General features: G+C 36.4%; 1 protein-coding gene across 8 annotated transcripts in view; it reads right to left on the reverse strand.

The window, feature by feature from the left end:
* Positions 1-10408: 10408 nt before the first annotated feature.
* The window catches only part of LRRC4C (leucine rich repeat containing 4C), a 983070-nt gene continuing 975227 nt past the window's right edge, over positions 10409-18251 (reverse strand). For all 8 annotated transcript variants that reach the window (XM_070427824.1, XM_070427819.1, XM_070427820.1 and 5 more), the window contains one exon: positions 10409-13593. In XM_070427824.1, coding sequence (XP_070283925.1) covers positions 11629-13551 — 1923 coding nt within the window. In that variant the 5' untranslated portion in view covers positions 13552-13593 and the 3' untranslated portion in view covers positions 10409-11628. The remainder of the gene's footprint in view (positions 13594-18251) is intronic.

Genomic DNA, 18251 nt, shown 5'->3' on the forward strand with positions numbered 1-18251 from the left:
TCAAAGTAAACTGCATCATAGTAGACATTTTCTAAAACACTTCAGACTGAAACATACTGCTGGGCAGAAGTATGATTGAGTCCAGGAGGTGAGGTTCCCAAGAACTCCTATTCACTAAGCTCTATTTAGTAAGCTTGTCATTAAAAGTGTTAAAAGAGAGAAAGACTTGACAACCTTGCCGAATTATAAACTCTGCTTGTTTCATTTACTTCTTTTACATCCCTAGTGGATTTCTTCAAGGCTGCATTCTCAAGGTCTCTGCTTCCAGTCTCTGAACCACATTTTCAAGACAGAAATACTTCAGGACCAGAGTCTTTGTGGGTGATTAAATTTTGAGAGGTATGTTTCCTCTGCGGACTAAGAAAGACTGAGTGAAATTAAATTGCGGATTTATTAACTGCTTTCCTCAGTTCTTTCTTTGAGGGACTTATTTATCAAACAGGATTGAATAAAGCAGTCTTTTATGTAAGCAACAAGTATAGTGGTAGAGTTCCCATTCCTCAAGAGTGGGCTTTGAGAGCAAGGGATAAAAAGGATCTGCAATTCTGGTCTTAATTTTCCCTTATTTGGAGTGGAATCTTTAAACTCATCTCTTTTCTTTCAAACAAAACAAAACAAAACAAAAACAAAAAAAACAACAACAAAAAACCCAAAAAGCACAAAACATAGTGTTTAGTCTTAATATTGGGGGCTTTTGGGAAAGTTGAGGAATGTAGAATCAAATTTATGAACCTAAGACTGGTCTGAGTTGAGAACTTAATAAATGTTAGCTATTATTTTATTAAGATTATAATTAATAGTAAGTATTACTAACAATAATGTATATAAGATGCACAAATGACATATTGGGGAAGGACTGTTTTTCTTAGAAGAAAAAAAATAAGGAAAATATATTAAAATATAATGTGGCTTTAAAATCAATGCCATTATTCTTCAATATTTTAAATTTGTTAGAAGCAAGTGAACAGATTAATAAAGAAACACACACACACATAATTGGACTCTCTCTTGTGCTGAAGTTTCAAGCCATGAAAATAATAGAAGAAAAACTACTCTTTTACAGTTACTAAAAACTGATGAAATTTGTGTCTACTAGTAGCAAAAGAAAGGAGAATAGAAGTATGAGGATGAAGCACATGTATTTACATGACATGCATATATATCTACATATGTACATATACATTCATTCACAAATATTAGAGTCATATAGTTTAAAAGAAGTCAAATATTTCCTTTTTTAATGGGAATTTGGAACCCAAAAATAAAAGTTAAAATATTGTAGTTACTGATTGGGTAGCTACTAAGAAAATAAAAACATTTGAAATTGAAAACCTGAATAGTTGGAATTAGAACAGATGGAATGGTTTCTATGATATTCTACTCTTTTCCTTTGAGCTATGTCTATTCCAAAATTCTTACTACTGGAAAACAATGACAAATGGGTAAATGCAATGGTGTGTGACTAGATCCAAGGAAAGTATGGCTAAATAACACAGTGTTAGTGCCAAATGCTTAAAGGAAGCATATAAAATGAGTATTTTAAAATGCAGGACATTTTCCTTAGCCATACAACAGCTGAACAGAAATTTCCTGGTATAAAAAAAATAAAGAAAAAGAAAAATCATCTGTTTTGCAAACATGTTTGTGGTCATGTTTTTAGGACTAAAAAATAAAAAGATAAAAGGTAAAAGAAAAACTCAACATATATATATATATTTGAGTCATTAGACACAGAGTTTAGATGTTTAATGAATTTTACTTAATTAAAATATAGGAACTAAAGACCATCATCTATAGGCAGGGAGTTTACCTAAATTCTATACTACATTTTCCAGTTTTGAAATGCTCAGATGGTATGAAATGAAATGATGGTGGACTTCTATGGATGCTGTGCTAGTAAGCATCCAATCAAAGAACCATAAAGAAAGGAATGGAGAGTCTACACTACTAGGTTTATAGGTTTATAGACTGAGACATTGTGAATTTTTTAAAGACCCTATGTCTCATTGAAAACTTTTTTTTTTTAACCTTTACTGCGTCCCCAGTTCTGACAGTTATCATCTTGATCCAGGTTACCTGCTCATGACTCTTGATTTTTAAAATTGCTTAGTGGTTAGCATAGAAATACAGTAGGTCCTTGGGTTACATCGGAGATCCATTTCGAAGGCGTGACATAACACGATTTTCGCTGTAAGTCGGAACCCACCTACATAAGCACCTACTTCACTCACATGGAGCACATACACAGCAGTAATGAAGTGAAACAGTAAAACAAATTTAAAAGAAAGATAATAATTCCTGACCTTTACTTGTGGTAAGTAAATAATAAAAAAACCATAAAGCACATATGTACATACGTCGAAATGACGGAACTTTTTTTTTTTTTATAAATAAATGGGAGATGGCAACGTAACCACGAAACAATGTACGTCAAGTCCGACATAACCCGAGGACTGCCTGTCCTCCAAAAATGTATACTCACACTTTGAATAATTATAAAGATATATTTATTAAAGTACATTTCATTTTCAAAATTGAGCTATCAGCTGTATATATAGTGTATATACTTTTGGGGGGACACCCTGTATTTTACTTTGATATGCACCCTAAGAATGGCAAACCCAGTCATCAGGTTCTAGTTATCATTTTTTAGTGCTTTTCAAAATGTTACTTATTAATTCAAAAGTAATTTGCTAATGTGTAATAAATATACCATGCCATATTTTGCTATGCTGGAATGAGTGGATAGCTTGTAAATAACATTTTATGAAAAAAAAATAAGTTAGAAATCACTGTCATTTGCTTACCAATTTAATATCATTTCTTTTGGAACAACTATAAAAACTTTTGAAAAGCTTTCAGATCCTTGGAGTAATAATACATGAGATGCTAGTAAAAGTTAAAGAGAGACCCTTGAGATTGAAGAGATGTATAGTGTCACTCCTTGTCTATGTCTTGGTGTTCACAGGAACATGTTTATCTGTAATCTGGTATCTAAAATTTTCATTCATTCCATATGGAAGTGTCCACTACTTACTTGAAATTATCATCTATATACTACTCATGAGTTTAAAAGTCTGCATTTCTTCTATTTATCATTGTTTATATCTGGAAAACTCCAGCTATACTCTTTTTCTCTAAGACATTATGACATCAATTAATTGGTTATTTAACAGATGATAACCTAATTCCCTTTCTATAATGGACTCCGTAGTATTTTGAATTTCATGATTCATTGTTCATTCATTAAATGAAAATTTTATTACTTCATTATATATCAAGGGATGAAAGAACCTCCTAAAATGGATTTATTAGCCATTCATGAAACTAATCTAAAGAATTTGTTTCCTGTTCTTTGAAACAATAGGAAATTATAAGGCAGTATAAATACAGCAGGTCTTCTAATAACATGGTTTCATTCAACAGCATTTTGTTATAATGTTGATGGATGCTGTAGGAACTTAACTCTCATTTACATCAAATAGCCTATGGTAAAATTGGTTTTATTATATGTTGTTTTGCTTAAAGCTGCAGAACCTGTCACCAACATTGAGGACTTTGTATAGCGATCATGAGACCACAATTCCTCAGAAAATGCTCTTTCTTGGCCACTAACAATGCCCAACTCATATGTTATAGATAGGAAAGTTCAGAGCTAGTTAAAAAAAAAAAAATCTAGTAACTTTCCTATCATTTCTTCAAACTTAGCTACATTGAGATTTATAATTTACTGATTTCTCATAAATTAATCATTCTGACATAAATGTTTGTTCATGTGTTTTTATTTTTCATGGTTACCTTTTTGCCTTTAAAGTCTAAATTCCTTAGACTAGTAGTTTCCCTATTCTCTACCTTCGCCTTCTAGTTAACATCAATCACCACTTCCACTTTTCAGATTCCTTCAAAACAATCTATCATTGCTTCCAGGTATACCCTGCCAATTCATTTCCTCTTCCCATTGTAATGCAGCCTCTTTTTATCTTCTCACATCACCCCCACAAACAAATAAGATCATTTCCTAAAACTGTTCTTGCTAAAGTTATCACTCACCAACCATTGCTCCTATAGCCTGAATCCCCTGCCTTGCAGATCATGAACATTGCAATAAACACATCTTTCTTTTTTTGTTTTAGGACATGCACATGATTTTGTGAGGAGTAGAGATGGTGAGGCCAGTGTCCTGCAAATTATCTTGCATAATAATATGATTGTTGACATCACCAGATGACAATCCCCCCTTCAGGGTGAATTGTGCTGGCTGTATTTCCATTACACTCTATCAAGTGCCATCTAGGAATCATTTGACAGAATTTAATATTACCAGCATATGCTCTTGTTATGACCTTGCTCAACTTAGAAACTGCTTATATGTAGCCAATGTTATCTGGAATTGCCATGAGCAATGAGATAAGCACATTAATAGGAATCATCAAATCAAGCTGACAATTACCAAAGGATAAGGTCAGCAGAAGGGTGACCAGCCATCTTGATTTGCCCTGAACTAAGTGATATCTGAGATACAGGACATTCTGTACTAAAACCAGAAAAACTTGGGAAAACCAAGGCGGATTAATCACCATATCACATTGAACAGTACTCTGTTTTGTTCACTGTTGTATATCCAGACCCTTGAACAGTCCTGGAATTAAATAGGTTGTTCAATTTAAATTCACTGTATGAATGAGGCCATTCTAACATAAAAATAATTGAACTATTCTTTTGTACTTATACCACTTTCGTTTTCTCTTTTCTATTATTTCCCCTTTCCATCCTATGCTTATAGCTTCAATATAATAATAGCTCTACATGCAGACAAATGCACTACCCAAGGGAAATTTGATACATTAACTAAAATACATTCACCTAGCCCGGCTAGTGTTGCTCGGTAGTTAAGCTTTGACCCAGGAATCAAGAGGTCGCTGGTTTGATTCCGTCAAGGCACACGCCCAGGTTGCAGGCTCTATCCCCAGTAGGGGCCATGCAGGAGGGAGCTGATCAATGATGTTCCTCTCTCATCAATGTTCCTATCTCTCTATCTCTATCCTTCCTCTCTCTCAAAATCTCTGTAAACATATGAAAAATATATTCACCGCCCTAACCAGTTTGGCTCAGTGGATAGAGCATTGGCCTATGGACTGAAAGGTCCCAGGTTCGATTCTGGTCAAGGGCATGTACCTTGGTTGTGGGCACATTCCCAGTAGGAGGTGTGCAGGAGGCAGCTGATCGATGTTTCTTTCTCATCGATGTTTCTAACTCTCTATCCCTCTCCCTTCCTCTCTGTAAAAAAATCAATAAAATATATATTTTTAAAAAATACATTCACCTACCCTTCTTTCATAGGTCAAAATGAGGAAATACTTTCTACTCTATAAAGCACATTTTTCATCTTATGAATATCTAATGGTATCCCACTAATTTCCAAGGACCCAGTCTATTTCTGATATTAATCTGTAGATTCTTACTCTGTAACATCAGCGTTTGCTCTAATTACTAAAGTATCCCTCAAATGACTATTCCAATCACTCTCAGAATTTATTATAAATTTAGTTTTACATTAATTTAAAGGTATTGTCAATAAATTAAAACTATGTTAGCTAATGAGATTTTTATCTAATTACCATAGCTTTCTAATGAATAACCTATACATTTTGCCATTTATCATTAATAAGCATGGCAAGTTTGTGTTCATAAAATTATATAAATTATGTATAGTATATAAATTATATATAATCTATGTAAATATTCTGTAGCTTTCAAAGCACTATTCAATATCATGAAATTATTTTTCTCAGAGGTAGAAGTTGTATTAATCATAATAAAAATATCAGATAATTTAAGCGGTGTTCAAAAGTAAAAATAAAAATGGCACTATGCCTGTAATGCCTAGGAAATTATTTATTTACCCATATGAGTCGCCCTTAATGTTGTCAGGGTTGGACTCCAGATTACATAACTAAATGTCGTGTAGCAGTGACAGATTCTGATTTTATATTTCTCCTGAAAAACCTGAAAACTTTCTGATAAATGAAAGCCAGGAACAAAATATGCAGAGGATTAGGCTATGTAATGAAAAACCAAAATGCAATTGAGAACATACACGCTGGCATTAATTTTCTAAAGAGAGACTTTTTTGCCAGATCCTTGAAAAATCTTCAGATGAGAATGCATAGCTACATGGCATTTTTATGGTCAGACTTGACTGAAATTCATTCTTTAACAGTCCATTTACGTTGAGAAATGTCTTTATAAGTATGTTGGTCTGCTTGAGGGCTGCCGGAAAGAGAAACTTCATTACATCTCTCTTTCATTTGTAAAACTCCCTTTTTTAAAATAGAACTATCCCTAGGACCTAGGAATCTATTTCAGTATTTGACTTTTGAGGCATTTTGCAAATTTTTTTAAGGTTAACTTTTTTCATAATGATTCCATTAGTAAAGAAACCCATGATTGCCCTCATATTATAAATTGTTAGATTTAAAATTTATAATAGCTATAATAAAAATACATTCCATAAAATATATCATGGCTATTTATATATGTTCTAATATAGTTTGTTGGATTGAAGTTGCATTTATTTCTCTAAGAGAACTAGTCACTACAAAACTAGCAACCGTGCTTAAATAGCAATTGTTGAGTTCTGCTTTATTTTTAACTCTTTTAATGTGGAACTAAGGACTGAGAAGTAAGGAGATATACTCATTGTTACTCAGAAGCCTTACTGGTATGGAGACATGCTGAATGATTGGACTTCCCATGTGGCTTTCCATCATGATATCCCAAGGTTGAAATAAGAGGTTATTCTGCCAAGTTGTCAAGGTTGGCAGACAAAAATCAGAATGGGTTCTACTGCCACCATGGAAACCAGCCCCTCCAACTTCAGACAATATTAAATCCCCTCTTTCATCGAGGTGGAAAGCCATATACTCACTACTTCTGCCAACCAGATAGACAGGATTGATGCCATTTGGATAAGTTCAAATACAGCAATTCAGCATCAAATCCATAATAAAGTGTGGTATTAATTACCTGGAAAATAAAATTAAAATATTGGACCAAGTATTCAAAAATAAGCTTTCATGGTTTGGAGTTTCAGAGGTCTTTCTTTTCTATGTAATGCGCAGAATGTATATGAGTATTCTTGTTTTCTGTGTATAACAAAATTTACAAAACAAATGATTTTTTTCAATATCATGCATTCTTGTTAAGATGTCTGCTTCCTTTATTGTCTGTCTTACAGCAATAGCTTTTCCTCTTCCTTTCCTTTTTATTTACTTGGACGGAAGCAAAATGAACAGTAGTTTTCCTCACTGCTGCTGAACACTTGTTATACAATTTAATGTTATAATTTTATATGTAATGTGGACACATTTCTCAAATAATGCCAAGAAAGGTTAGAATCTCAGATGTTTTGTTGGTAGCACTTGGAGAATCAAAATGACATGAACTGGTTTGTGTAGTAAAATGGTTCATTCATCATCTAAATTTGGGTATTAATTGACAGAGCACTTTCTGTAATTCTAGGAGATTTATTTTTTTCTTTCGTAGAGCCAGATGCATATTATTTTGTATCTTGATAAACTACAGCCAGACAATGTCACATCTGGTTTATATCTAATACAGAATTTTAAGAGAAAGAGTAAAAAGTACCTGGATTTTCTTAAGGCAACTTCTTAGACTTAATTTTATCTGAAGTATCTTTTGTACAAAAAAATATTTTCTAATAAAATGTAATGATGTGCATATTGTTGGAGGAGATGCTTTTATGAGATTTGACTCTGTACTACTATATTTTATGAGCAAGAGACAAAGGGCTTCCTAGACAGATATGACTGCTCACTCAAGACTTTACATGTTAGGTCTGTGATATTTAATGATTATTTTTGATATCCTTATGAGCACTAGTAAGCTGAAGCACCAACTAAACAACTGAACACATCATTTAAAAATTACATTACTTCAGAGCATTACCCTCTATTCAAAAGCATTCATCTGACTCTTCCACTTACCTATTATCTTGAAGATTATTCCAAAGGGTAAAAGATTCAGATTTTTTCCCACGATGACCAATACTTACCTTGGAAATGTTATATACACCGGGGCATGCCACTTCATATTTATTCACATTTCTATAATTCCTGTTCCAAAATGCCTTCTTCCTCTCTCATGTAAATAAGCATTCTATTGTCAAGTTTTTTCCTAGCAGATCTATATTCAGAGTTTCATAGTATTTAGGTCTCAAATAATATCCTGATTTTTATCTTATTATAAGGCCTAAGAGCAACCATGGACCAGCAACAATTTTTTTTTTTTCTCAAAAAAAAAACACACCACATTGATCAATGTTCCAAGGTCAAAAGTCCTACTTCAACCACAGGAAAATATGATAATTGATTCCATAATAATCAGAATACAAGGGGAAGTGATTAAGCCATATCAGGGTGTATGTGTGTGAGCTATGCCAAATCCTCCTAGTACTTTACCAATGTAAATATCTAGAAATGTTCAAAAGAATTGAGAAGATTGAGGTCATAGCCAGGTCTAAAATGATACAGAGAAAAAAAGTTGGCAAATCTTCTTTTAAAGCATCCTTGGTGCATATTCCCAAAGCAAACGCATACCTTTAGTAGGATATATATCTATAATAATAAAAGCATAATATGCTAATTAGACCGGACAGCCGAATGACCTTCCAGACATCCTTCCGGACAACCTTCCAGATGAGGCTGGAGCTGAGAGGGCTGAGCCCCTTACAAGAATTTCGTGCATCGGGCCTCTAGTATGTGTGTAACAATTATTATTACATTACCTTAATTTGGTTAATTATAAATGGCATATTTTGAGTGCATTGAGTATTAAAGAATACTGCCACTTGGTTGCCTATGTATAGAGTAAAAAGAGTAGTCAACATAGAATTGTTTTACTGTAAGAACATACCAGATGTATAAATAGTCACAGCACAGTGTGTGATTGTCTTGATCCATCAGTGCAGCTTCTGTACTGAGGGGCCAAAAGCCAAGTACGTTATGTGGAGCAAATATAGATATTGCTAATTATAAACATCTAGAGTTCAGTGTCCTTTAAATCATACATTTATAGCACTTCACCCTTCAACCCCCAACCTACATGAGAACCTTTTGTCAAATGTGTGTCTATATTCATTGTGGAAGTCAAGTTTGGCGTAACCAATCTTTTATCCATATATATGTATTTTTTTCCTAAAATGTATTAAATAGGGCAAACATAATCTCCTATAAGACTGAATTGTATGCTTCATTTCCTTACCTAAATTTTTAGCTCAAGTTCACCTTTCATTCTATTCAGTAGGATTTACCTAACTTTTCAGCCAACCCCTCACAGAAAGGAGAATTGCATGCTGGGTCTAACTCCATAGGAATTATAAACTCAAGATGAAAGAAGGGTTAGAGTCAGCAGAGACAGAGCTCCTTAAGAACACAGCAAGTAGAGAAGGCAGGATTTTTTCCCCTCTTGACTTATGCCACTCTTCTTTATACTAGCACATGCTTGAAATTCCTTGGTGGGTTGTTTGTTTGTTTTGTATATGGGAATATATTAAGTACATCTGATACTGAAAAGCTTGATAAATGGCCGCAAAAATGTTTTCCTTTTTTCCCCAAGTCTTCTCCACAGCATAGTGAATGAGAATCGTTTTCCTAACACGGAAGGCAGGGAATAAGGGAGTAAAAGCCTGAAAGAGATTGGTGATGAAAACATAGAGGCAAGACCCTTGTGTGATCGCATTCATTTGCTATCCATTCCTTCTAGTTCCCTGACCTACTTTGCTAGTAATGATTGGTTTTTCACATCTGGACATCACAAAACCCTGGTGTGAGGTCCAACCTGCAGAGTTAAGTGTGGGGATCAAAGCAGCTCATCCATTAGAAGCTGAAGTTTGCTCTAGCTTGGCCAACTCTTGTTTCAGCAAAGGCAGATTTTAAGGGTCACTAATAAAAGGTGTAGATTTTCACTTTGCTTCACAAAAAGGCAAAAGTCATACACATATTATATGAAAATATCAGGAGAGTGTCACAGTGCCAGTAACCCCCAAGTTACTCTTTTACTTGGAAGTCAGTGTATGTTCTCATACCGAAACTTTCTCCAGTTCCTTCAAGTACCTTTAGCAGGTTACCATTGTATTAGCATTGCTATCTCTTGGTATGAATCCAGTCATTCATAACAAGTTCCTTATGAGTACTTCTTTAAACTCTGTAATCTGCATTTGGAAAAAGAGAAGCAGCTCTTCCAGAAGGATGGAAGAAACCATGAATCAAGAGGTTTCTGTAATAACATTAACCTGATATTTTGAAACACCAGGGTCACAATTTGCAATCTTTCATGTAACAGTAAAACTAGAGCTGTCCCCCAATAATGAACTGATATTTCTTTAATCATATATCACACAGACAGTGATTGACTCAAGGGCATGAACCAGGTCTTGTCAATTGTGTGTCCACGCTAAAAACAATGTTTAACACATGGTAGGTCTTTAATAATTATTGTCAAATGAAACTTAATTTGTTGACACTCAGCACCAAAAATGATTTTTCAACTTGGATAACTTAGAATACCTTTGCATTCAGACGTCATACTTTGCCTAGCCGGCAGAATTTTATGAGATGGTAAAGAAATTATACTAAAACTTTCTTCCAAGTGAAATTGAATTTACTTCACAAAATCATGATTTTTAATCTGAGCATTTAAAAAGGGTGACCCTAATGCAAGGAAAAAATACCACAGCATACTTGAACATATAGATCCAAAACTCAAGTCAACCTAATGAGACAGGACCCCATGATGTTTGATGCTGTGACTGAAAAATAATGTATTTTCTTTCTCAGAAAGTAGAAAATCGAATTACCTTTAAGTTTCTTACATTTGAGCCATACTACAAATGAGCTGTGTCCAGGTACAGAAAAACCAACAATATTTTTATTTATAATCTTATTTTTAGCGTTTGAACTACAAATTCTGGTTCTAGAGTTGTTGAAAAGATCATGGGTTTTATAGGTGCTCATATGTAAATTAATCTGTTGTTTGCTTACTTTTTTTTTCTTTTTTCCTTTTCCACTGATGGTCCTCCTCATAAATACAGAACAGGTCATTACATGAAAAATATAAGATCTTGCATTATTTTTCTCGTTCTCTCTTAAAAATCTATTTCTAATATTGCATTCCCCATTGGACTACTTCATGAGGGCATGTGGGGGAAAATAAAAGAGGAAAAAAAAAAAGAAAGACAAAAATAGACTGGATCTCACCACTAGAATTCACCATAAAAATCTCAAAGTGTAACAGAATTCTTACAAAATTTCCTAGACCAGTTCCTTAGGGAATTGAGATCTATGAAAAATATGGCAATCAGGGAAGGCAGGGACAAGATATGCGAAAATAGGAAATAAGTGCAGCAAAAACAGGTTCTGAGGAATACACATAGTTTTGTCTGCTTTAGATCACAATAGAATTTTTAATAAATAAATTTCTTTTCTTTTTTGTATTTTTTTTTGTAAAGACACTTTTTTTTGAAACAGTAGATTTAGCCCAGTCATTTGTGTCATTATTAATAAACTGTCCCTTTTTTTTAATTGTTTGTTTTCTGTAGCCGTAAATGTTTTAGATCTGAGTCTCTTGTACATTGTCTTTCGAGTTCATTCGGATCAATAACGGTTCATGCACTGAACTGTGTATTGAATTTATTGTGTTAACTGTTGTTGTGTGGTTGAAGGGAGATTTGTAAGAGTTATAGTGATTTAGGTGCTCATGCTCGATAGCAGGCATGGGCAGGTGGCTTTCCATGGGAGTGTCTCCTGTAATCTCATCATCCACATTAATGATTTCAACAGTCCTTGTGGGGGCATGATGGTTTTGCCTATGGTGCTGCTTCCTCATCTTGTAGAAAATGACCAGCATCACTGCGGCCATGAGTGTGATGGCCACAAAACAGCCAATGATGATTTTGGTAGTCTTCATGACCTCATCAATTCCTGGGATCCCACTGTTCAGATCAGTCACTGGGATGGTGAATGCTTTTTCTGTTGACCTTGTGCTCTGTGGCATGAGAGAGGTGGTCACATTGGTGGTTTCCCAGTCAATCGCTGGAGTGGGACCTACATTGTTGTCTGTGGTCCGTGCCTCATCCTGAGAAGGTTCCATAGTCTCTACTGTGACAGTTGAAAAGTAAGTAAAAGGAGTGGTGGTTGCTGCAGTAACATTCAGGGTGGCTGAAGCAGTGGTATTTCCAACAGAATTGCTCACCATACATGTGTACATGCCTGTATCTTGCACAGTTACATTCGTGAAATTTAACGTGCCATCGCTGAGCACAGCTATCCTCACTTTGTACGCCCCGTGTGTCATAACTGTTCCATTTGGAGTGATCCAAGATACGGAGGTCAGGGATGTGGAGGCCCGGCATTTTAGCTCAGCTGCCATGCCTTCAGTGACATTGAGGTCTGCTGGGGGCTCCACAATCACAGGAGCATAACATGTGAAATAATTCTGGTCGAGCTCCCCAATGTACCTCCCTTTCAGATTGGGAGGAGTGTTACATCGGGCACAACAAGCTGTGTTGGAGGGGGCCATGTCTTTTATCCACCAGCTGAGCCACAGTATGTCACAGTTACAATTCCAAGGGTTGTGATGTAAGTGAATCCGCTCTAGATGATGCAAGGGTGTGAAGAGGTCATGAGGCAGTAACGTTAGATTGTTGTGCGCCAGGTTGATTTCCACCAGTGACTGAAGGTTATCAAAGGCATTCCGTTCAATCACTTGAATCTGGGACTGTATCATCCACAGTTTTTGAAGATGCATCAACCCCTGGAAAGAGCCCGGCCTGATAGCAGACAAATGATTCCCAGAAAGGTCTAGCTCATCTAGTTTTATGAGCGGTGTGAGGTTAGGGATTTCCCGGAGGTTGCACATGGCCAGGTTCAAATACCTCAAGTTGGACAGACCTTCAAAGGCACCTTCTGAGATGTATGAAAGCCTTTTCAATTCGCCTAAGTCTAGCCGGCGCAAAGAAGGGATTCTGTTAAAAGCATAAGAAGGGATGCTTTCGATGGGGTTGTTTCGCAACCAGAGCTCCTTCAGTTTAGACAAATATACAAAAGCTCCATTAGGGATGGTAGTAAGACGATTGTCAAAGAGTTCCAGAGTGTTGAGGTTCGCCAGACCATTGAAGGCCCCGATTTCAATGGTTCTAATGTGATTCCTACTCAACTGTAGGATTTCCAGGTGCCTCAAGTGCTTGAAGCTGTTCACTTTGATGATCTGGATTTGGTTCTCATGGAGGTTCAGCAGCCGAGTGTTGGTGGAAATGCCATCCGGAACCTCGCGTAGGTTTTTCCGAACACAAATCACCTTGCTGAACTGGTTGCTGCAGGAGCAGACGGAGGGGCAGGTTTGAGCCCGCACCAGACCAGCCACCACGAGAAGTTGAAGAGCCAGCAGCACCACAAGCAGGGGGTCAAATAAGGCCCTGTTAAACCTAGGACCTATCATTATCTGCTGTGGATGTAAGGTCATCTTGTTCAACATTCATAATTTATCTGGTGTTGGTCCTTCTGGAGCTCAAATAGTCTGCAATACAACAAGAGCAAAAAAAGAGGGTTAGATCTCTTCCAACATGTCTTTCTGGAACAATGCCAGTGACACAACGTATCAGCCATCATTTCTCAGACTAGGAAAACAACAAATTTAATATCCTTTATTGAGTAATGAGTCTCATATTTTTAAAAAAATGTTTCTGCACTTCAAATGAGCAGCCATCTACAGTCCCTATTCCATCAGCTATGCAATCGCAGAGAAATGGAAGAATGAAGCGGAGGAACTTAATAGAGTGATAACCAATCAGTGTGAGCCGAATGCATGAGGACATATGAGCTGTACTCCACCATTCGATTTACTGTCTGATCAAATTGGAAAAGTTAAGAATATAGAATTTGGGAGCTATACCCACAAATCTAATAGATCCCTTGCAAATTAGTAATAGCTGACATTTTATTGGGGGTTACTCTATGCGCCAGGCACCCCGGGCTATAGACCTCACAAACCATCCTATCCAGGAATGGCTACATACTTTGCAGAGTTCAATATAAAATGAAAATGTGGGATGCCTTGTTAATAATTATTAAGAATTTCAAATCCATAACAACAGAGCATGAAGCTAAGTGTAGACCCTTCTGAGAATGGGGCCCTTTATAATTACACAGTTTGCCTGCCTGATCCTTTCCAAACCTGCATTCCTCTGATGTAGGAGCTGTGATATTCTCCATTTTCAGGATGAATAAGTTTATCATGGAAATAACATGAATGCATTCACATAGTAATTACAGAGCCAAGGCTAAGATGTTCCTCTGATCGGTCCAGAAGCATATGATTTCAAATACTCCACAAAAAGGTTGCTGTGAGAATGAAGGTGATTATATATATATATATATATATTCATTTCTTTTTTTAATATATTTTATTGATTTTTTACAGAGAGGAAGGGAGAGAGTTAGAAACATCAATGAGAAAGAAACATCGATCAGCCGCCTCCTGCACATCTCCTACTGGGGATGTGCCTGCAACCCAGGTACATGCCCTTGACCGGAATCGAACCCAGGACCCTTCAGTCTGCAGGCCGACGCTCTATCCACTGAGCCAAACCAGTTTCGGCAATATTCATTTCTTTAAAATACTTTTCCTTTGGGTGACCTCCACTGTAAACACTGGCAACTTACCTTATGGACCCTGTGAAAATCCACTGAAATAGCAATGTGCACCACTGTACACGAACTTCTAGAGATTCTCATATACAAAAACTCATAACATGGCCTACTGCTATCTATAGGTAGATATACCACAAATTAAACCATTTTCCATAAAGCATAATGTCTATTTATAGAAAAGATTTTAGTATAACAGAAGTACTACATGTCTTTTATCCCTACTCTTTGAAGTAGATTTTAAGAGAAATAAAATAACTCACTTTCTGCAGTTCTTCCAGCACAAGGAATCATTCTCAAGGAACCTATGTTACCCAGTATATGGCCCACTCCACTGGAATACCAGGTATTGGGCACCTGTGTAATGACTTCTCCCAAATATCTTACCTCAATAAACAGTGACCATTCTATGAATTTCTTTGACTGAAAAAAAAAAAAAATGGGGGGAGGGGGATGGTACCAGGAAATGACCATATTCTTATTTAAAAAGGCACTAATTTAGTATTTATGTCGTGTTTACTTGGGGAAGTTAAATTTTATCCTTTCCATGGTTCAATCTCCTCACTTGCAAAATGCAAATGTTCAATTCCCCTTATTGTTGTTGTGAGGACAAAATTAGTTAATGTAGATAAAGGGTTTAGAACAATGCCTCCCACACTGTAAGAACTCAAAAAATGTTAGACATTATTGTTATTATTATTACTGTTTTTGTTGTTGCCTTTATCCAGACATTTTACTAACTATTGGGCATATAAAATAGAAGAATATAAACCCTAGCCCTGAGCAAATTAAAATTCAAAAGGTGAAATACAGACAAACTGAGGAAGTGAAATAATAAACATTTGCTGTATGTTTTTGAGACCAGGCCGCATTTATACAAAGGCACTGATGGCAGAGCAACTCAATCTGCGCTGACAAATTAGGAATTTTCAAAGGGAAGGGTTATCTGATCTGTTTTGTAGAAGAAGTAGAGCATTTCAGGCTGAGAGACCAGCCTAAGTCAAGACAAGGACACATGAAAGCTACTAGTCCATCCAGGGAACAGTGACAAGTTCCCTGCGGCAGGAGAATGGAAAAGCCTGGAGAGCAGAATGGGACAGAAGCTGGGGTGAGATCAGGTCCAGACTGTCAAGAGTCATAACACACTTAGGAATCCCTGTTTCATCCTGCAGATGACATGCTTGATTTTTAGAAGGGAATCCTATCATCAGCTTTGTTTTTAAGAACAGCTAAAAAAAATCTTATTGTTCCAAGTGAGTCTTGGAGAGAAGTCAATGCCAGAGATGGGCCCAGTTTCTTGGCCATCACTTCCCTGCCCACCACTCAAGGGCTTGAGGTGAGGAGGTGCAAAGGGCTGGCTCTGCTGGTGGGGAGGTTCTCAGTGTGAATTAGCATTTGTAAATAGCTGCATTTTCATAGAGCATACAAGATGGAGAAGAGCCTCCCCCCACCCCCCCAATAATAGAAGATGCCTTACTCAGAAAAGGCAACGGTTATTAGCAATTCTTAAATATATATCCACATTTACAAAACCACTGAAAGGGACCAGAGTCTCAAGAAGGTGAAGTTCAAAGTCATAAGTTGCTTTTTGGCTTCAGAGGCTTGTTGCCGTCTCCTTCATTATGGCAGCAAAGAAAGTTGACTGATGGGTTCTGACTTAGTGTTTCTTTTTATGGGCTTCCCAGGCGGAACAACGTGGGTCCTTCCATCCTTTCTCTGGGCTATTGGGGCTCTCGGTTGACTTTTCACGCCACTCAGTACTATGATCCTTTGTTCCTGGGTCTGTTTCCTGCCCTAGCCTGTGAACTTGGTGAGGGCAGAGGTCATGGCTGATGGCCTCTTCTTAGCCGGTTGCCAACACAGTACCTGGCTTGCTGTCCACACTAAATGAAATGACTGCTGAAATTGTGCAAACAGTTAATATCTAATGACAAGTCTTTGCATTCGTGTAAGTGATATATACTAATGTGTCATTCATGTCTGCAAACCAACCTATCTGAACCCCCTATGTCCTTTATTGGGTTCTCACATGACTCTTAGATTCAGACCAATAATATCCCTGTGTCCTAATCATTCTAGGGCTAGATATCCCTTTGTCCAGTATCCCCGGAGATGACCATACTAGCCCATCCAAGCCTATTTACCTTGCCTTCTCTCACAAAGCACAACAAAGGCTCTTGCTCCACATTTTCCCCTTGCTCCTTCTACCTCCTGACCAACCCCGGTGTTTCCCTGTGTGGCATGGCAGGGTCTCTTCGCTTGGGAACTGTCAGTAAACAAATAAACAAACTTTTTTTTAATGGTCCTTATCTCCTGATCTGTTTGTTGGCCTCACCAAACCTGAATAATAATAAAATCTACATTTTAGAACAACTAATTGCTATATATCAGAGACCCACTCATTATATTAATTCTTTGATGGCTTTATAAGTATTAATGTAGTTGGTAGATTTCATTCCATGAGTCAGATCCTATGTGGTAAATTTAAAAATGACCTTAAAAACCCTTTCAGATTTACATTTTAAATAGAATCCTATTTACATTTCCACTAATCATGACCATCAAAGATTTTTCATTTGTGTGACTTGCTGTAGTTTTAGATGTGTTCCCCTTTCCCCAACACACACTTCTTAAGGCAATTGGGAATTTAAAAATAAAAGAAAAAGAAAGAAAAGAAAAGAAAAACACATAAAATCCCTAATACATTAACTGATTCATATTTTTAGGAGTAGGGGCCCCAGGCCTTGCCCCTCCATTTCTATGCCCACCTCCCATCCCATGACTTTCCTTAGAATCTTAGGGTCCCTGGTAACACAGGATGATAGAACTGGTTGACTGGAAATGGCACAGAAGTGAAGAAGATAAGTCCTTATTCTGCCATTTGCTACCTTTTTTCTCTTTAAAATATGAAACAGCAAAAACAGTTATGTCCAGTGACCAAGAGAGAAGTCTCTGGCGTGAGACTTTCTGATTCCTTAGGCCTGCTTGAAACTCCAGGACCTTATATTGAGAAGACTCACCTGTCCATACTTCACTTTCCCCATCTGGGAAAGGTGAACAACAGTGTTATGCATTCAAAAGGCTTTTGTTAGGGCTGTCACATAATATATGTAATATTACTGGCTCATAATAAGCAATATATAATAAATATTTAATATATATTAAAAATAAAATGATGGGAATCAGTTTCTTCTCATATAAGACAGGAGTTACGACAATATTTATCATTTGTGTGGTGTGGATTAACTGGTATGATCAGAAACATGCTATCAATGAAACATGCAAACATGCTATTACTATTCATTACAGGGTAGATATGCCTGTCCTCTTTTTATCCCCAAGCTGTTCTATTTTTTTACTTCTTGCTTACTTCAAGGTCTTTTTTTCCTGTTGCAATTAATAAGATTTTCCATAAATCAGTCATAAGTAATGATTCAAAGCTGATTTATAACCTACAGCAAACAATGCTTAGTACAGTCATTGAATCAAATAAACTACTATCAACAAAATGTTTTCTACTTTAAAATC

Source organism: Myotis yumanensis, unplaced genomic scaffold (assembly GCF_028538775.1).
Source record: "Myotis yumanensis isolate MYYU_CA2020_CCGP unplaced genomic scaffold, mMyoYum1.0.hap1 SCAF_10, whole genome shotgun sequence".
Taxonomy (NCBI): domain Eukaryota; kingdom Metazoa; phylum Chordata; class Mammalia; order Chiroptera; family Vespertilionidae; genus Myotis; species Myotis yumanensis.